Source organism: Pyrus communis, chromosome 1, assembly GCF_963583255.1.
Source record: "Pyrus communis chromosome 1, drPyrComm1.1, whole genome shotgun sequence".
In the NCBI taxonomy this organism is placed as follows: domain Eukaryota; kingdom Viridiplantae; phylum Streptophyta; class Magnoliopsida; order Rosales; family Rosaceae; genus Pyrus; species Pyrus communis.
Window position 1 is genome coordinate 38,318,304 of NC_084803.1, and position 20,196 is coordinate 38,338,499.

The window sequence follows — 20,196 nt, forward strand, 5'->3', positions numbered from 1 at the left end:
AGAAAGGGAGAGGGGGCTGGTGGCAACAAGAGAGAAGAGAGATTTAATGCCTCCTCCTAAGATCCCTCACTTCCTTAACTTCTGACAAACTGAATTGTATAAAGGACAGAGAGGGAGAGGGGCTGGTGGCAACAAGAGAAAAGAGAGATTTAATTCTGAGGTGTGTGTTGTATCACCTCCTTATGTCTTTATTTATAGTGATATGATATGTAAAATCCTTACCATTTTAGGATTACATCTTTAAAAAGGTAATTAACTCATAATAAGAATAAACTAATTACTTCTAGACATACTATGATTTACACAATTAAGTTCCTAATATGATAGGATGACAACAGTTATTTATATCACTTGTCCCGCATAAAATCTCTGCAACATCTATGGGGTCAAGCAGTCAGTCGAACAGAGAATCTGTGGGGTCAAGCAGTCGAACTGCACGCTAAATTGGCGGATTTTCTTTGTGTGGGACCAAGCGCAGGAAAAAAAGATATAAAAAAAAAATGAAACGACGCCTGAGAGATTCGAACTCTCGCGGGGAAACCCCATGTACTTAGCAGGCACACGCCTTAACCACTCGGCCAAAGCGTCGCTTATTGGTATGTGGTGCTGCTTGATTATATATATTCAAAGGAATTATAGGACCTGACCAGCCCAAAGGCTTTTAGAAACCTAAATTCCAAAACTGTTCGTCGCTTTAGATGAAAAATGACAACACAATAAAGCAAAATAATTGACTTAAAAAAAGAAGAAATAGAGCAGAAGAAAATAGCAAATAGTTCATCTGGCCGACATGAAAACAACAAAAGAACGTCATGTGAGATTTTTTTTTGTTGAACAAACGATATTATCTACACTAAAAAATGAGTTAACAATAATGTGGTTCAAATTTGCATTTGGCGATAATTGAACCTAAGACCTCTCACTTACAAGTGAAGAGAAATACCACTAGACCGTAATATTAAATGACCATCTAAAGAAGGCTTTTGTTACCTCAAGTTATTTTAAGCCCGTCATAGATCCCCACATAACAAAGTTTTATGTTTTTTAGGGACCATTTCGACGTAAAGACAACTTAAGTTATAACCTTTCAACAATAAATGATATTCTAACCCCAAGCGGTTGGTCTAGTGGAAACCGAAAAAAGGTTTTAAACCCCTAATCCTAGGTTGAACTCCCACAAATGCTTTCATTAGGACCACTGACTCTGGTTAGACGTATCGTTTGACGTAGGGCCAAAGTAATGCCGCTTCATGTGTTACAAGATTTGCATAAGAGGTAATTAGTCTATCATCTGTGTGTGATGAAACCCCTCATATATTAAAAAAATGATATTCTATTTTAATTTGGTATTAAACTTGTCGTCCAACCTCTAGTGCTCAAATGGGTTTTGACACTCATGAAGTTGTCTCAGATTATATTATATGCCTATATCATGTAAGTTTTCTTTGTCATTTCAAATTATCCTTTTGCTAAGTATTAATGCGTGATACTATGAGGGGTATAATTAACTTGTCCATGTCAGGGTTATCTCTCTCATCATGTAACCTATCACAAGACATGGAAAATACTTAGATAAAAGGATAGTAGCTTAGTACTAAAGATAGTCACTTAGTACTAAAGTTTAATGATACTCATCTTCACTTTTAAATGAGAGGCCTTAAGTTCGATTATCATCGAAACTAAATTCGAAAAAAATTATTATGGTTAACTCATTATGAAATTTAGCCCACTCTCTCACCACTTATTGTAAATAGTATTCGTATGCATTCAACTAAAAGATAGTCAAACGATAACAAAAAAAAGTCTTTCAAGTCTCGTTATGTGTGAGAAAGAGAGAATGCATACACCCTTCATCATGAGGTATAATTAGGAACCAGATCCCCTCCTGAGCATAGGAGGCTGAGCCTCCTGAGCAAAGGATTTGGCTCGTTGAAATTTGATCAAACGGTTACAAATAGAGGGCTTCTTTAAAAGTCATAATAATTACAGCTGTTGGATTAAATTTCAACGGGTCGTGTGATTTGCTTAGGAGGCTCAGCCTCTTAAGCTCAGGAGGGAATCCGGCTGCTTATAATTAGGTGCGTAAAAGCAGGATTATCGATCTATGGCTAAGTGATGTCAATCCATAGTTAATTTCCATTTGCTACTGATAATATCAATTTGTAAGCAAATATCGGTCCAATCAAGTGCAGCCGACGACCCAACAAGCTCAGTAACTTGGGTTTAGTTGGTCTGATTCATCTCATAGAGCAATCACTCCACTGGAATTAATATTTCATAGTTTTCTAGTTGATTCGGTTCTTTGTGGATCTGTTAAAGAATGGTTCTTGCTGCTCCTTTAAAATCACCATTTGGCGTTGGACTTTATGTGCATGGTGGTGTGGCATTTGTGGCAAGAGAGGAATGATAGAATTTGGAAGGGGAAGCACGGGTCTCCAGCTGTGGTGGCTCAGCCTGCGGTGGCCTGGTTGCAGGAGTTCCAGGTCGCGGCGGAGCTCATAACTGCTGCTCACAAAAGGCGTCCTCGAGACGGGCTTAGGGATGGTGCTGCTGCGGTCCTGGAGGGGGTGGCGGAGGACTGGGTACGGTTGAATGTGGATGGTGCGACCAAATTGCATAATTAGGTGGGTGGGGCTGGGGCGGTTCTCCGGGATGGGCAGGGATCCTTTGTGGCAGCAGCGGCATGTTTCCTCCTTACGGTGTCGTCGGCCCTCCAAGCAGAAATGCTAGCGATCAAGCATGGTGTGGAGCTCGCCCATTAGCTTGGCTATCAGAAGGTTCTAGTTCAGAGTGACTCCTCCCAAGCAATTTCCATCATTAATACTTGTGTGGATCGTGCGTCGGCTATGGATTTGTTAGCGGGGGATGTCCTACACATTGCAGATTCGTTTACTGCTTCCAAATTTATTTCCATTTCCAGGAATAATAATAGTATTGCTCATTGTTTGGCAAAGGTGGCATTGCCCATTGAGACAAGACTAGTTTGGGTGTTATTCTGGATCTCCTCATCCAAGATGCTTTGTAATTTTCTCAAGTTAATGATATTGTTTTCCTTTCAAAAAAAAAAAAAAAAAAATTAATGCGGTTTGTATTATGTTGGCCATGCAGCTTGCTTCTGAAGTTTTGAGCCACTTTTTTATTTTCTTTTTATCAAAGGTTACTTTATTAACACAACACAGCTAATTACACAAATTGAGGCCCAAATATAATAATCACACAAGCAAAAGAATGGACCCAAATGTCCAAAACTAAAAAGCACAGAAGCTAAACCTAATTGCTTCATTCCAAAGACACCGCCGAAAGAAGATCTCTTACTCACGGAGAGAAAAGTCAAATAAGGGTTTGTTTGATATGTTATAAGTCACTAGTGTGACAGTAATTGTTTTGTTTTTGGTATTGACAACTATATATTAATTCATAATTAATATTGGATCCCAATATTTATTTTAATAAGTATAAGATGTCACTAAACGAAATAGCCATGAACTTTGGGTCACTGAGAAACTTCATGAAGTGAGTTGCAAATAGGCCTGGGCATCAATCTGGCCGAAGCCGAACTGACCAAGTCGGCCTATCTGTAGAGTAGTGGCCAGTTTGATTTGGTTTGGTTATAGTTTTGAGTGACCTATTTTTGCTAATTCATATGCAAGCAAATTGGCATCACTATACATACCGAACTTGAACATCCTCCAAATGATAAATTGACATCCTCAATTGAATCTAAAGATGCCGGCTTGGCCGCCCTCCCAACAACTGAATTGAAAGTTAACAGAGCTCTAATATTCAGTGTACTCGACCTTACAGACGAATGCGTGACATTTTTTGTCCCAGCCATAACTTGCATGGACACCCACGTGCACAAGATCAACACAAGCAGTGTTATTGTCTTGCAAACACGGCTAGTAGGCCTGTTCATCAGCAAAACCTCCATGCCTTCAGACAATTCTACAACTGTCGGTCGAAAATTTGTCAAGTCTTCAGCTTGAACATGGGTTTTACTCAACAAACCCTATTTAAAAAATCAACTAAAATCCTCTTGAATAATGGCTAGACCACCTGGATTATAAAAATTAATACCCAAATCGAAACTAGAGGAACAATATTTAACAGTGGTAGAGCCACATAGAGACAAAGAGACACTGTACAACGCACCGTTACGTTGTATAATGTCTCTTTGGCGTGCATTGTACAATATCTCTTTGGCTCTTTTTACCGAGGTTGGGTGCCTAAGGACAGAAGTGGGGTGCCAAAACAACCCATGTGTGTAAGAGCCATCAAGGCTACAACTATATTTAAAAACTGACATATCTCCCCAACCTAATCCAATAAATGACTGAGTTGAAGTTGGGCTGGGTTAGGGCAGGGTTTTAACTAAAAAAAAAAAAAACCCGCTTGATCAGGTTCGTGTTGGACATGAATGAGGTGGGTTGGTCCAACCCAAATTGCACCCCTAGTGTGAACTTGTTGACCCTAAAAACTACCAAGCTTACGTGGCGCGCATGCTGAGTAATTAATAAGCTAAGTACGTCATTCGGTTGTGTGCGGGGCGTGCTAACTCGTCAGCCGAGGAGTAAAATGTGTTGATGTTGCGTTGTGCGCGCTGTTGACTTCTTGATCTTGCGACTATGGCCGAGAAAGGAACACATCTCCGCCTTCAGGTTCTAGAGCCTGAAGACAAGGTTGCTAGTCTTGCGAAGTTCAATATCAAATTCAGCTTTCAATGTGCCAAATGTAGTAACCTGCAACACCTCACTTCGCCAAGAAGGCTAATGATATGACCTCTGCCAATAAGGATTTGAAAATCCTTCTCAACTGATACTTGGATAGATAACCAGTCGGCCTCAACGCAGTACTGTTTATCCAAACTGAAGGTGCTCTGCGGTCGGCTGATTTTACGGCAACAATGTTGTTTATCTAAACTGAAGATGTTCGTTGGTTGCCTTCATAGTGCTGTTTATCCAAACTGAAGATGTGTCGGCAGGAAAAAGAAAATAAAAATCTCAAGGTTGTTGAGAGGTTTCGCGTATAGTGAGAGTTTACGTATGGCAGTTTGTGTGTTGAATTTGAGGCCTCTCACTTGTTGCAACGCACCTTGTATTTACAGCATTCATATCTTCTACTGGGCACGGCCAGATAATTTTGTAGAGTCCAACTACAACTCTAATTTGTGGAACTGAACTTGATCCGCATTAGAAACTAAGGCATATCCTTCAAATTGATCCGTGGAATTTGTTCCTTGACTTTTCAAACCTAATAAAAGTTAGGCTTATCACATCTCATAAGAAGCCTAGCCCACCTAGGCTTCTTATCATCAAAACTCCATCATTAGCTTTTAAACCTATCTAACAACATCCATCACCATGCAAAAGGGCCTAGTTTACCTAGGTTCCTTATCTCATCATTATCCAAGACCATGATTTTAAGATCATCAAATCCCATATGCTAATCTCCACTTCAAGCTATTTCAATCTACACGTCCACTGCCAGACATCCAAATCAATTTGAACTGCACTGCTTGCTTCATTATCTAACGTCGTGCATATCCCAATATTCCACCATCATTCAAATTAATTGGGATTTAGACAAATATTAGGTTTAAATAATTTAATATATTACTAAGAGATAATATAATGATTAAAATCACAATATTATTTCTCAATAATAACTAAAAATCATTTCAACCACTCTGGTATTCAATGGTCTAAAATCCTGCTCATTCATCGGTCTTGATTACTTGGGCCGATAGTGTAAAATCGGGTCCAAAAAGAACTGTTCTTGAAGATTCCTTCCTGTGTGGATTTGGGAAGAAAAAGGTAAGTTAAGAAGCAAAAGAAAATATCAACTTGCTTTAAAAAATTGTAAAAGAAATTCTGATGAAATTTAATATTGAATCATAACTAATAGAGAATTTATAATTAATTGGTAAGACACATATTAGTTAAATATTGATTAATGTACTTATTTTCTATTAATAACACTTTAAAAAAAAATTGGTTTAAAAAATTTGTTCTACCTAGCATTACCCTGAAAACGACGGCTTATAATACATCTGATATCTGAATTGTAAATCAATGTTGAATAAAAATTCTATAAGCTGTAGATTGTCTAACATATATGAGTGTGAGGCACCTAAATTGAAAGCTCCCTTTATCTAGCATGAAAATATGCACCTGTCGTAGATAATATAGTAAATGATTAATGATCAGTTAGATCAGTTAAGATGGTACAAATAGCAGTATTCTTTGTTTCCAAACGATTGATGGTTTTGGTAATTATCTGGTAGACAGTAGACACTCCGATAGTACATTCGCTAGATGGGATTCACAACCCACACAACAAATTGTCGGGAAAATGTATATATATATATATATATATATATATATATCGAAGATTCTAAGTGAAGCAATGCATATATGCCACCCCAAAGTCGTTGTGTATGTCACAACCAATTACGCTTTAGTTATAGCCGTTTGATAAGAAAAATTACACTCCATGCATATATGCATAACTGAATATGCATGAAGGACGAAGCAATGGCCAAGCTAAATTCTCGTTGCACCGCCCATTTCTTTCTCACAGCAAAATTTAGCTCCATCCATCTTTTAGGACCTCTCCCTTCTCTCTCTCTCCTTCAAAACCTATCTGTAAAGTATCCCATATATTCTTCCTCTCTCCCATCCCCACAGACCCCCATCTCCCAATTGTAAATATCATTTCCCTCTAGACCAAGTTAAAAAGGAAATACAACGCTTCTCTTTCTGCAGCCTCTCTCCATGAATCTCTGATCGGCGTATGATGTGGTTTTCACGCACAATGTATCGCTAACTTACACATGCATCATACAAATTATGGTGATGATGATGGCGAGCAAGTAAAGTGTATTAATTGGCGGAGAATCACATTAAACACACTGATCTGGGTTGAAAAATCAAGAGAAATGGAGGTGCAGAGGATGAGGCAGTTGATGTTATTATGGTCTAGAATGCAAAGCGCTCGTGTGGCCCTCGTGGGTGGGAATCACACCGCCGCCCGGTTTTGCACTCGCTAAATTCTTTTGGCTTTCCGCGCTAAATCTCCCTCTCTCTCTTTCCCAAAACAATCATTCATCTGCTCTCTTTTTTTCTCACAATTAAATCTTTTACCTGTCTTCACCAGCTGAAATATTAGTCTAGAAATTCTCAAATTTTGCTCACAGAATTAATACTCAATATTTTTTTTCGAGACTATGGCGTTCAATTTGGTCCAAGGTTTCCGTGCCAAACGCCACCCGAAGTATGCTGCTCCAATCGGATTGTATCCAGATGCCAAGTACTTGGTTATTCGAATTCCGGATTCTAGATCCTTGATCCTCGTCGGTCGTTCTTTAATCTTGGCTTTGTGCATCGTCTCGCTCCCATGGTTGAACTTACTCCTTCCCACAGCAACCACTTATCTGCCTAAAATAATTAGCTCATCCAACGTCGTTAATCTGGAGCTCCTTCCTTTGATCTTCCGTGACTTGGCCAACGAAGGCCTATACAAGAAAGACACACATAAAACTATTTTCGTAAGCAGCGGAGACAACGAAGCTGTCAAAGCATCTCAGATCCTCAATAACGAAGATATTAATGAGATCGAGCTCATTAACTCCGACATGCAAAGCTCAGTCCCTGAAAACTCAATCGACTTTGCATTCGTCTCTGCCTTCCCTGCAGCCTCAAAGTTCGTTGAAAGGACTCTTAAAATTGGTGGGATTGTCGTGCTTCAGCTCAGCAATGACGCTTCCAACATCTTCAAGAAGCCTGACAACTACAAGATAGTGTACCTGAGGCGATTTGACAAAACCATTTTTGCAATGAGGAAGACCAGCAACCGTGCAAGCGAAACTTCGTCCTCTACCACCACCTCTCCCACAAGGAGAAGGCTCTTGGCTAGGGAGGCAAAGAAGGAGGCGCTGAAGAATCTAGAAGATGTGCTTCTAGAACCCCCGAGAGCCTCGTCTGGGAAATCGAGGCGGTACTTGAAGCGAACGAGGTACCTTCCGGACTTGATGGGTGACTCGCTCGAGAGCTACCCTAGGAGGGTTTTTATTGATGTAGGGTTACCGGAGAAGGAAGGCGGAAGTGGGACGAGCTGGTTCACGAAGAACTACCCTACCCGGAACAAGAACTTTGAGATGTACAAGATTGAGACTGTGACAGAGGAGAGTTCCGGTAAGGAGGTGGTTCAAACCGGAATGTCAGAGTGGCTGAACAAGAATGTTAAGGAGGAGGAGTACGTGGTGATGAAGGCCGAGGCCGAGGTGGTGGAGGACATGGTAAAGAGTAAAGCGATTCACTTGGTGGATGAGCTTTTCTTGGAGTGTAAGCCACAGGGACATAATGGGAAAATTAATATTAGGAGCCGCAGGGCATATTGGCAGTGCTTGGCATTGTACGGACAGCTTCGGGACGAAGGTGTTGCGGTGCATCAATGGTGGGGTTAGACTGAAAAAAGTTTCTGAAGCATAGAGAGAGAGAGCAGAGGGAGTTCCATGAGTTCAGAGAGAGAGAGAGAGAGAGAGGTAAAAATATAGCAAGCAAAAAACTGTCGTTTTTTTTATTTTTTATTTTTTCTTATTTTCGATTGCGTTTGTTGTGTGGTGTGTACTTGTATGTATGGGCTTGGAGTTCATATAATTCGTCGTCATGAAGAAAAAGAAGAAGCTGTCTGCAAGATCAAGTGACGACGATGAAAAGAAAAAGATGAAGCGTTTGTGACACGAGGGATGGTTTCAACGGTGGAGGGTGTTCTGTTAATAAAAATAAAATAAGAATAAAAAATCGAAACAAAGAAATAAATACAGAGAGGGAGATACATATAGAGTGTGCTGTGGCCAATTCCTTCATTGATTTTTGGTACTTGTATCATATAGTCATGATTCAGAGCTATAAGCTGCTCAGATGTATATGAATTGGGATCATGGTTTTACAGAAATTTCAAAATTTGCTCATATATGATGCGTCTAAATTCAAGTTCTCTAATAATATCATATATGCATCTTATTAACTTTATTATGTTTCATCTTGAGCGGATTTGAGTTCTCTAGTTTCACCAACCCTCTTGAGTTAAATATCTTCTATCTTGCAGTTGATAAAGAAAGGTTTTTGGTAGTAAGCCACTTTGGGGTTAGCTCAGTAACGAGGGCCGGTAGAGTGGTGGGTCAGATAGGCTAAAGATTCAGAGTTTGAAAAACTCCTTAGTAACCAAAAGGTTGTCAAGAATTAGCCTATGGGTCATAAGCGACTCATAAGGGACTGCATTTTTGTTGAATTACTCAACTCCTTATTCTTGAGGTTAAAAAATTTAGTTACGTTCAATTGCTTGTTTTGTATACATATTCTAATATACAAGCAGTAATGAGAAAAATCTTAATTAAATATGGAACCTCGACTGCAAGAGTAAACGCTCTTAATCACTTGTTGCAAGCCATTAGCTATAAAAATCCTCTTTAAATATCTGGCTGCTGCACTAGCTCTCGTGTTTTTGTTATATGTATAAATGCTTTGGCTAACCAAAAGATTGGGACGAAGTTTGTAGTTGAAATCTGGAAGAATAAGTGTTTGACAACATCAGACGCTTAAGGGTGTGCACAATCGCTTGGGCGATCATGCCGACCAGCAGCAATATTAAGGTTGTTCAGAGTGCTTAAGCGAGTGCATGAGGCGTTCAGGTGGCCATCAATGGTTTCCCAAGTGTCTAAGTGTGTTCACGCAGCACTTAAACAAGCAATGAGTTTTTATTTATTATTTTGAAGGATTTATTTTTCGTACTTCGACTCCGATTGTAACTTAGATTATTAACATAATGAGAATTGCAAGGGAGACACCAAGAGGATTAGAGAAGATGACAAAGAAGCACCTAGAATTTATAAGGGAATTCTTTTAGCCAAATTTGCTTCTTTTTACTAATGAAATTTTTCAAGGCGACCACGAGGACGTAAACAAAAATTACTAAACCTTTTTATATTCTTGTGTTTTTTAAACCTAAGTGGCTACTATTATTGTTATGTGAAGTCCAATATTAGTCCACTTCAAAGCTCACCAAGTAACAATCAGAATCAAAAGCTCCAAAAGTTCTCTTTCCAAAAATTACCAAATACATAAAAAGTTAATATTAATATCTTACACGCACCTTCTCCAAATTCAACACCCAGCAGGCTTATCCTGCTTTTTTATTTGTCACAAGTCACCACCTATACACACACACACACACATAAATATATATGTTCTTTTTCATTGCGACAATTTAAACACAGCACAAAGAGACAGAACACCAGAAACCCTACACAACTAGTTGTTAATTACAACTCTCACGAGCAATGCCAACGACAGAGTTGGCAACGTCAAACAAAATCCTAAGGTTCTGCTGCTGCAAGTTGGCTATCACGTTCAACACCGAGTTCACATTATTGGGAGCTGCCGCCATCGCCAAGCAAGCCAGAGAACCCGAGCTGCTGTGAATCAAGCTGTTCTCCATTGGCAGTGTCAACTTCAACGCCGTGAATTGCAACGTGATGGCTGGGGCCACAACTTCATTGGTGGCAGAAAAACAAGTGTCAAAGGCCCCTAATGACGAAAATGGTCCATTCACTTGTTTTCTAAATTCGTCCCGGAGTGCCATGTAGACAGGTTGCACAAATCGGGTTATGACCGTGCCTGAGTCTATGATGGTTCCGGCCCCGGTGTTTGGGTTGAATGCTAGAAGCTCCGGTGCAATGGGTACAAGAACCCGGCCCACACTGATTCCGGTCAGGTTTACATAGTACAGTGAGGGCCGGCGCGGGTTTCTTAGAAGTGGGGTGGTCCGGATAGACTTGGGTTGGCCAGCCGGTCCAAGCTTGAGTGACCCGGAAAAGTAGTAAGATTTGAAGCTTGGTAAACAATACGAAAACACGCCGGAGTAGAGTGACCCGGTCTGTGAGAGTAACGACATGGATCCGCGACCTAGACCCAATAGCCCTTGGGATGGGATCGACCCACCTGAGATGGAATTAATGCAACCAAAAGAGTACTTGGGAATAACATCTTTACCTAGTGTCAAAGCATCTTGTACTAGGGTGGCAGAAAATGATGAATCTCCACCATACGACTGGTTAAAGAAGCAACCGTTGGCCGCAGTAGACCCAGTGGTCGAGCATGAGAGCCCGCGAGCCTGAGCACATTCAGGCACTGCGCAATCTAGTGACCCGTATGTGCTCGATGAGTTGGGTAAGAAAGTGGTAGAGGAGCAACCTGTGCAGCCCGAACATGGGGCCCAAGCAATGTCATTGCTAGTGTCTAGGACCATGTTCATGAGCTGACCCGGGGTACCGAGCTTGAGCCGGACCACGTAGTTGGCAATGTTGAGGACCTGCTGGCCCGAAGCGATCGGAGCGGAGGTGGTCTTTTGGGCAACTAGGCTTGACAAGTAGTTAAACCTAGCTGGATCTTTGGAGGCCATGTTGAGGACTGTGGTGAACAAAGAGTCTGCTTTGGGTGTGGAGAAGGGAGAGCATTTGCTGTAGGTGGGAATGATTGAGAGGTCATCTGAGCCGTCAGATTGGGATGCACAAGAAGGATCAAGGGCTTTGGCAATGGAGATTAACAGGGCAAAGAAGAAAAATGGGGAAATATTCTTCAAGTCCATGACTTTGGAGTCAAGATATGGACTCTAAGCTGAGCAAAGAAAGAATGCTTGTAGTGCGGGTGAAGGGTTATGAGAACCAATATGTATATATAAGTTGTTGGGGGTTAAATTATTGTAGCCAATGCGGGTGAAGGGTTAAATTATTGTAGCCAATGCGTCCTTAGAATTATTGGGAATTTGAAAGCTATATCCTCTAAAATCATGTGAAAATTGTGGGGACCATTGGTGAGAATAAGGACGGATCAAGTTGGAGGATGTGCTGCTTGTGACAACTGATCAGTTGAGGATCCCAAAACAGCCAAGCTCTCTGACTCTGACTGGTACAAAAGAAGAATGTCGTTATTTAGTAGAGTTCAAACCCTTAAATTCAGCCCCAAAATCTCTCAAATGAAATAAGGGTGAATGTCAAATTACTGAGTGAATTTCAAGCATTGCATTGTGTGATCTAGCATGTGTTCTAGTACTGCACAAGAGGGCAATTACATAAATCAAATCAAGCACGGAAGATAGACTTTAGCGTTCTTGATGATTTAACGATATATGTAGCTTAATTTTCTTTTTCAGAAATGAAGAAAACCTAGCCGAGGTTCGAGGTGTTAAAGTAAATTTTGAGTAGATACAATCACCTGAAACTGTACGTATTAGGTAAATATGAATGTTTTATAGTCTGTGAACTTTTGAATCTAGAACGTTTGAGTTTACAGCTCGTCTTATGCTCACTTTAGATCGAGTGAGATTTCTGTTAACTTTTCACTAATCAATTCTTGATCTACTTCATCTGGCAATGAAGTCATGATATTTTATGAACCCATTTTGACATCCAGCTCATTAGCAATTCAAATCGTATGATATTTACTTTGTCAAGTGTGGGGTGGATATAAGAAGACACCATTGGAGGGTATTGGATAATTGCAGTGAATGACAGCAGTATCCTTGCTTATTGTCCTTACTTGGGCCCATCTCAGGATGCGGTCGGTCACGGGTTTAAGAAGACATTTCGCCATGGCCCGGCTCCACTAAGCACAACCATAAACCAGATGGGAATTAGGATTCGAGGACACATGCATATATTTTGCAGAGCTTATTCTGTAATATATTTCAACGTTTCAACCGTTTTTTTTATGTCTTACCTCAAAAATTATGTCTACCAAAAATTATTTAAATCTAAAATCATATGATCGTTGTATTAAATTTAGTGTTTCTTTGCAAAACCATATTAGTCTGCTTTCTTCACTATAACTAAATGTTTTAATAGTTTTGGATTTGTCTAATTTTTTTAAAAGAAAGGTCGATAAATGGTGTATTAAAATATAGATGGTTTAGATCATTAAAATACATTACGAAGTGAGCCCTACAAAATAAGTGTCAAAATATGTATCAAAAGCGTACGTCCTGAATCCTAACCCCTAGATATATAGGTAATGAATTGTGTTAGCATCGGTCGCAAGTTGGCACGTGATGCTAATCATGCTATCACAATCGTTGATCAATGCTCATTTGTGGCTCAAAAACATCAATAGTTATATGTTAACGATCATGCACTCACAATTGACATTATTTCAATATCGAGTATGAATAGAGGAAAAAAAATCAGAATTGTCAAAAATACACCAACAATGTTCCTATCTCACCCCTCATTAATCAATCGCATGAAAAACGAGAAAAGAATATTGAAGAGCCGATTACATGTAAGTTATACTCAATTGATTGCGAGTTCCATAAAGAATCTCACAATAATCACAAAGGCTACAAACGAAGGAAACAAAGCTCTTTCTTTAAGTTTGGTGGGTGTTGCACATTAGCCCACCATGCTCACGAGATTACATTGTTCAGCTCAATTGCTTGCATGTCACAACGATTGCTTGCTTTAGGAGCCGAAACCCAATAAAAATAAATAAATAAAACAGAAGATAAAATTGCGAATAGGCTCCAAAACCACAACACAACATTCCACTTATATTATGGTGGTGGACCAAAATTGCCACTGAGATGCTACAAATACTATCCAAATAATAACAAATGCATTGAACCGGATATTATTTTAGAAGATGCTCGAGTCAATCATAAGTTTCGTAAGTACTCGCTCAGGTGACCCTAGTGTATTACTTATCTACAAACAGCCACAGAAGGCAGCCAAGGTTGCATGCAGGCTGCCAGTGTGGCACTTTTACTTCACTCATGATATCAATCATGAATTGTGAAATGATGTGATTAAATTCTTTTACTGTACTCTGGCATATGATATTAATCAGAAGAATGGAGAGTTTGATGTGCAGCTAAAGATCTAACAAGAGTTTTTTCCCTTTGTTTTTTTTTTTTTTTTTTTCCTTGTATTGAATTTAAGAAAAACTAACGAAAAATCCAAACAAACTTCTCTTTTAATAAAAAGCCCTTTTTAAAGGTATAGTGAATAGTACCAGAGAAAGGTATAAATGTGAATTTTTTTTTTTTAAAATGAACAGTACCATAAGTGTTTTGTTAAACCTCCCTTGAATTTAATGTCGTGTTACTGCTCGGATTATTGACAAGCTTCCAACAATTCAAAAGTATTCAGCAATTCTGTTATGATTTCGTCAATACACAATGCAGACAAGAGGAAAATAACAACTTTTTTAGGCCATAATAATCAAAATGAAAGATGGTCAGGGACGGTTATGATTTCATCAATACACAATGCAGACATTTGGAAAATAACAGCCAATGAGAGATGGTCAAGGACAGTTGGTAACATAACCGTATCATTACTTCTACCTTATTACCGCTATACACTACTCATTTAACATTCTCCAGCAGAAGACGACTACACATCTTACTGTAATTTCCTCCAAATATTCACAGGGCTTGAAAAGTGGGTTCAAAACAGTTGGTCACACAGCAACGTATTGGTCGAGCATTGCAGAAACATTCCACATTTACAGTTGATCTTGATGAGCTTTCACGCGAGGGCAGATGCACTCAAGTCTGAAGATAAAGCACAGATCGATCAAAGCCATCTATAATTTCGAAAATATTGACAATGATACAATGGTCGCATGAGAGAAAGATTAGTATGGGAGAAATGGAGCTACACGTGAGCCACGGTTCTTCAGTATATCATGAACATATGAATATAAAAGAAAATGAGCCAGGGTTCTTCAATATATGACCAACATATGAATATAAAAGGAAATATGAAACAAAAATATCAAATTTGGTAGGCAGCCAATACTCAAGCAAACCAACCTTACATCAAATTTCTTTGATTCTTCTACATGAACACTTTTGTTAAGCAATGCAAATCAGATCAGCATTTAGTTTAGTTTTCCTTTTAATACCTCAGGTTATGAACTAGTATTCATGAACCAATAACTGGCCCATAAGGGACACAAGCATCATCTCATTAGAGAAAATAAGCACGTCTATGCATTTAGCCATCGCAGCCTCCAAATAAATATAGCTTAAACCAGCCAACTTCTATCTCACCTTATTGAAAGTCAACATAACCATAGACCAGCACGGAAAGATGAGCAAGAAACATCCACAACAATTTACTATCCTCATTCATCATCCATAGATAACTCACTCTAAGATTCATCATTGATCTTTCCCAGTGCCACAACTGAGACTTCATGAATGATGAAAGTGCCATTTATCCTGTAATTACTACTCCAACCATTACGTCAACCTCCTATCTTGATGCAAAGAGTAATCATCTTGAACTAAATTAGCTAGATAATCATCAACCTCCTATCTTGATGCAAAGTGACGTTGAACGCATGATACGCTAGTAGCTTAACAGAGCAAAGGTTCTAACATGACTCGGTTTTGTCCAAAATGAAATATGCAAGTAGGATCTATATGACAATTTAGCTCACAGGTCCCAAACTAGAAAATCTGTCAACCCTTTTAAAACCATCCACTTCAAATGGATTTTCTTCTGTGTGGGATTTTCCAATTAGAATGCTCACAACAAACCTCGGCTAGGTACTCAACCATGTCCTGAAGTTGAAATGCAAGAATATATCATTTAAATCAGATAACATGCACCATCAGGGTATGTTTGGCAAAACAAATCTAAGTCTGAGTCAGATAGAGTCATTTGATTGATACGAGGAAAGGTCGATATTACGTTGCACAAAAGCATGGAGAGCCTTGAAGAGAAGTGAATCATAATATAGATCATAAAAATAAATAACAACAAATTGAAGAGCAATAAAAGTTAGAAAGAAAATCGCAAGAAAGAAAATTGAGAATGGAAATGCTGCTGTAGATGGGTGATAGATTAATGAGATGCGTACCTTTCGTTATCAGGTAACAGTCTTGGCCTTAACAATGAGGACTGGGCATTGCACATGGTTCACACAGAAGTTGCTTACACTTCCCAGAAACATCCTGTGTACAGAGTGCACAATGTAAATCTTGTTATGTTTAATCATAGTTCTGGTCTAATTAGTTGAAGTTACTCTTTAAAACAAAGGAAATAATTCAAAGGTTGCCTTCCTGAGTTCTATCACCTCGCCCCTACAGGCTACAGCCCTACCCTCACTCTCATCGAGAAACAAAAGATGTAAGACCAAGTACAGACATGAAGTCAAATCCTCCTCGCACATAAGTTTTGTTTTATCAAAATGCAACAGGAAACTTCAATTTCTTGCTCCCAACAAATTTTGAAACATTAAGACTAATAATTTTGCCGCACGGTATCACAAAGACTTATCAGTTTTGTGTCTTCACATGGAAAAATCCTAGCATACAACTGTTGTGTACAAACTCCCTCCAATAAAACTATTCACATTACTGGCATGTGAGGCATTGAAACTTGAATGTGAGAGGGCTTTTCAAAGGATTATCCCGGACCTACAAGAGGTATTGATGGTGATTCTCAAATATCACAGAACAGAATGTGATACGATGAGATAGAATCCAATAGAAACAAAGACACAGGGAACGGGCTTGCATCACAGGTTGCATTCAAGAAACATTTACTTCTCCTGGGCTTTAAAATATCGACAATTTTACACAACCCATTTGAGAAACAGAAAAACAAACAGATGTAGTAAATGACTATCCCTCAAGTCCATGCCTACTGTGACCACGTCATGCTCCTCCCACACAAAACTAGCAGCTCTAGAAGGAAAATGTGTTGGTAGCACTAAGGGCTACAAACACTAAAGAGACAGTCCATTGGACAGATGACAGAAGCATGGAAACACAAGGTTGCTGACATAGTCAAATGCCATGCATATACATCTCATAAAGAGGGCTCATTAACTTGCTTCAAGAAGGTACTCACAGGCGCATTCTATGACCCTTCCTCAGCTAATCAGCTTGTACGCAATTGCCTATGGTTCTCAAAGACCTCAGCAGTATTATTAGCTCGAATAAGTTCACAAACATGTTTACTTACGCAAATGTAAGAACTTCAGATAAGATATTTCCTATTTGGATGCTCAAAAATAAGTACATTCCTCCAATGAAATTAAACTGGTCCCAATGTATGTCATTGGAGAAAATTTTTCTGTATAACTATCACACTGCCACATGGTGGTACTAATGCACGCATTGAAATCTCAAAAATTTCTCGTGTCGGTTGGTAGTTTTATCAGTCCTATCAACAAATAGAAACGAAAAAAGTCACCTTTTTATTGGGCCAAAAGCCCTGGACCCCATGACAAGCAAATCAGCACGCAAATTCTCAACAGCTTCACCAATTTTCTCCTTAGGATCCCCAACAACCACTTGGGTTTTCACATTCACCTATTCCCAGCAAAACCATGAAAATATACTTTCATACAATAAAAACTATGAAAATCAAATCCTCAAATTAAACCTGGTCTTAAAAAACTTATCAGTAAGGCAAGAGGCTTTAAACCCTAAATAAACCCTAACCTTCTTTTCGGAGCAAATTTTCAAAGCGTGTTCAATTATGACCTCCGTAATCCGCCTCTGGTGCGCCTCGATCGCCGCCGTGAACGCCGGCACCTCCAAATCGTCTAAACCAATTTATCCAGATCCAATTCATTAATATCAGGCCAGAAAATCCCATAAATGTAACAAAATTATTAATTGGTAATTTGAAATGAATTAACGAATGAAAACGGTGGACGGCGGTGGCGGTGGGGACAAGAGACTTAACTGGGACCACCGAAGGGAATGGCCGGCGGACTGAGGCCGGCTGCGATAGAGGGCGGAGACTGGACGTGGAGGACGACGAAGTGGCCGGCGGAGGTGGTGGAGTCGGGTGCAGAGGATCGGAGCTTGAGGTTGTCGAGGGCCCAGGTCAAGGCGTTCATGCTCTCCTCGCTGCCATCAACGGCCACGATCACGCATCCGAGGTTTCCGGTCATGGTTTTTCAACTTGAAATTCGCCGGCGATTGCCCTAAAAGAAAAGCTCCACTTGCCACTGACTTTTTCGGGTCACTTGCTACCGAGTGTGATCGGACTTTCAGATTACCAAATTTAAATAAATAAAAGAAATCTTTCTCCATCACCCAAAGAAAAAAAATATTATTTCTCAAAAAGCAAAGGTATTATTATTTATTAAACATTTATGGGTTTGGCCGAAACCGAAGGGACACTATGAGTCTATGACTATGGGTTTTGTTTAGGATTTGAATCCTCTTCGGATCTCCTCCTGGCGATTCTAGTGATCAAGGCACAAGGATCATACAACTTAGTCATTAATGGGTACAGATAATAACTCAAAAAAAAATAAAAAATAAAAAGATAGGAGAACATGAAGAATTGAGAAAGAGGTAGAGGAGTAGAAAAGTGAGGTTTATTTATTTATATTTTAATTTTAAATAGGATATATTATCTTTACATTTATGTTCTTCTGGTGAGAGAGTTAGAATGATAATTTGATGGAGTTCTGGTTAATAAAAAAAGTTTTATTAATATGTAGTTTAGGTAATTTTCAGAAACACGATAGGAGTTTGATGATTTGATTTCTCATTCTACGAGAGTTTTTGTATTTTTTGTTTTTTATGTTGGTATGTTGAACAATTGAATCTCTTTTCAGATAGTATGGAGTTGTTTGATTAATTGGATCTATTAGATCTATAAGCATTGTACTCTCTTTCTCAATATATCTCAGAAATTTTTTGCTCTCACATAATTTTTGTATAACACGAGATTTAGTAATTTATTGGTCTTCGTGATTTTGCAATTCTAATTGAGCTCAATTTTCAACGAAGTTCGTGAAGTACACTTATTGCCTTGAAATTAGTCATTCAATTCTCTAAGATCTACCGTGTAATGACCATTTTGGGGCTGACCAAAAATGAAAATACGTGTACAAACGAGATGCAATAAGCATTTGAATTTTTGAATGCTCAGAACATCTCCAGTAGTCACTCATTTACAAAAGGCATTTTGGTTGAATTGTCTTTTGCCCAGACAAATCAGCTCCAGCAGTGAAATATTGAAAATATGGAAAGCGATCGCAGGGCAGGCAAGTGTTTTGTTGGCAGCTGCCCTCCCAGTTCTTGCAAAGGCATGAGCCCGCGTGGAGACGCATCAGACATGGAGGGGGCCCACCCCACGTGAAGGACCAGTGCCAAATGGCTCCATTCCTATTTGTTTTGAATCCGGATTCTGGCCGAATTTTCTTTACGAGGATTCCGAAGATTCGTCAATTTTATCCGTTTATCGTATATAGTGCTATCAAAAATTATTTTAAATATTTTTATTTAAAATTAAATACAAATAGTACTTAATAAAAACTGATCGCACAATGTATAATGAATGAACACGATTTATGAATTCCTAGAATCTTGCCAAAAGGATTCTTATGTTTTTTAGTTGGACTTTCAAATGTTAATTTGATGGACAAAAGGTTATAAATATACTATTGAATTTATATATTTTATTCTTTCACTTGCATTCTTATCAACGTTCAAGATAGTTCTAAGAGTAAAAAATTAAAAAAAAAACAAAAATAAAAACAAAAACCTAAATTTTTTTCTACAAACACCCAATCATATATTAAAAAATAAATAAAATTTTTAAAAATTGAAAAACATATTTGTGAATAGTAATCACTTGTTTTTGCCCTTCTTCCTTCCGAACTACTGGCCTTGCAAAAAGAAATTATTGTTTAGAGTGAAAAGTAAAGGTAATTTTATTGCGTTAATTGTCATTGCCCTCCACTAACTAGTGAAGATACTTTTATACATAGAAGTATAGTAGTATATTAAATGTGTTTATTTACCAAAAAATAGTTAAGAAATCGCACCATAATATAATACAATTAGTACATAAAACACTCCAAAAATGAAAACTTCATGAATATTTCTACAACTAGATACTGTGAGAAGAATGATAAGTACATATTACAACAAAAAAATGTCTTATCAAGTACTATTTTTTGCATAACGGGACTTGAGTTTTGATCAACTGAGTTTTCATTCGATCGACTGCACGAGGCTAGGTACGTAGATCATACCTTTTCATTTTTGGGGTCGATTAAGTTAGCTCAATGTTGCCAAGGTCATAATGGACATATGCTGATGGGAAATGCTCTTCCAATACAGATAGGCACAGTCCACATAGGATTTTTTTAACCTTTA

The 20,196-nt window shown here is 38.7% G+C and overlaps 3 protein-coding genes and 1 non-coding gene across 5 annotated transcripts; 1 reads left to right on the forward strand and 3 right to left on the reverse strand.

Annotated features, from left to right (window-relative positions):
• Positions 1–506: 506 nt before the first annotated feature.
• Positions 507–588, reverse strand: TRNAS-GCU (transfer RNA serine (anticodon GCU)). The gene has a single exon. It is a non-coding gene; the product is annotated as a tRNA-Ser (tRNA).
• Positions 589–6,674: 6,086 nt separating this feature from the next.
• On the forward strand, positions 6,675–8,988 carry LOC137708125 (uncharacterized). Its single transcript, XM_068447122.1, has one exon. It carries the CDS (start codon positions 7,226–7,228, stop codon positions 8,462–8,464), a length of 1,239 nt encoding a protein of 412 aa, XP_068303223.1. The 5' UTR covers positions 6,675–7,225; the 3' UTR covers positions 8,465–8,988.
• A 1,090-nt stretch (positions 8,989–10,078) lies between these two features.
• LOC137708133 (aspartyl protease AED3-like) lies at positions 10,079–11,694 on the reverse strand. The gene has a single exon (XM_068447136.1). The coding sequence runs from the start codon at positions 11,644–11,646 to the stop codon at positions 10,318–10,320; it is 1,329 nt and encodes a 442-aa protein (XP_068303237.1). The 5' UTR covers positions 11,647–11,694; the 3' UTR covers positions 10,079–10,317.
• A 2,545-nt stretch (positions 11,695–14,239) lies between these two features.
• LOC137708142 (universal stress protein PHOS34) lies at positions 14,240–18,121 on the reverse strand. Of its 2 annotated transcripts, none has more exons than XM_068447146.1 (5): positions 17,762–18,121; positions 17,515–17,618; positions 17,264–17,382; positions 15,924–16,017; positions 14,240–14,607 (listed from the first exon to the last, which is right to left on the reverse strand). In XM_068447146.1, the coding sequence occupies exons 1-4, from the start codon at positions 17,970–17,972 to the stop codon at positions 15,933–15,935; spliced, it is 519 nt and encodes a 172-aa protein (XP_068303247.1). In that variant the 5' UTR covers positions 17,973–18,121; the 3' UTR covers positions 14,240–14,607; positions 15,924–15,932. The 2 variants fall into 2 exon arrangements, with proteins under 2 accessions (XP_068303247.1, XP_068303255.1); XM_068447154.1 differs by having other exon boundaries at positions 14,267–14,639.
• Between the last annotated feature and the right edge of the window lie 2,075 nt (positions 18,122–20,196).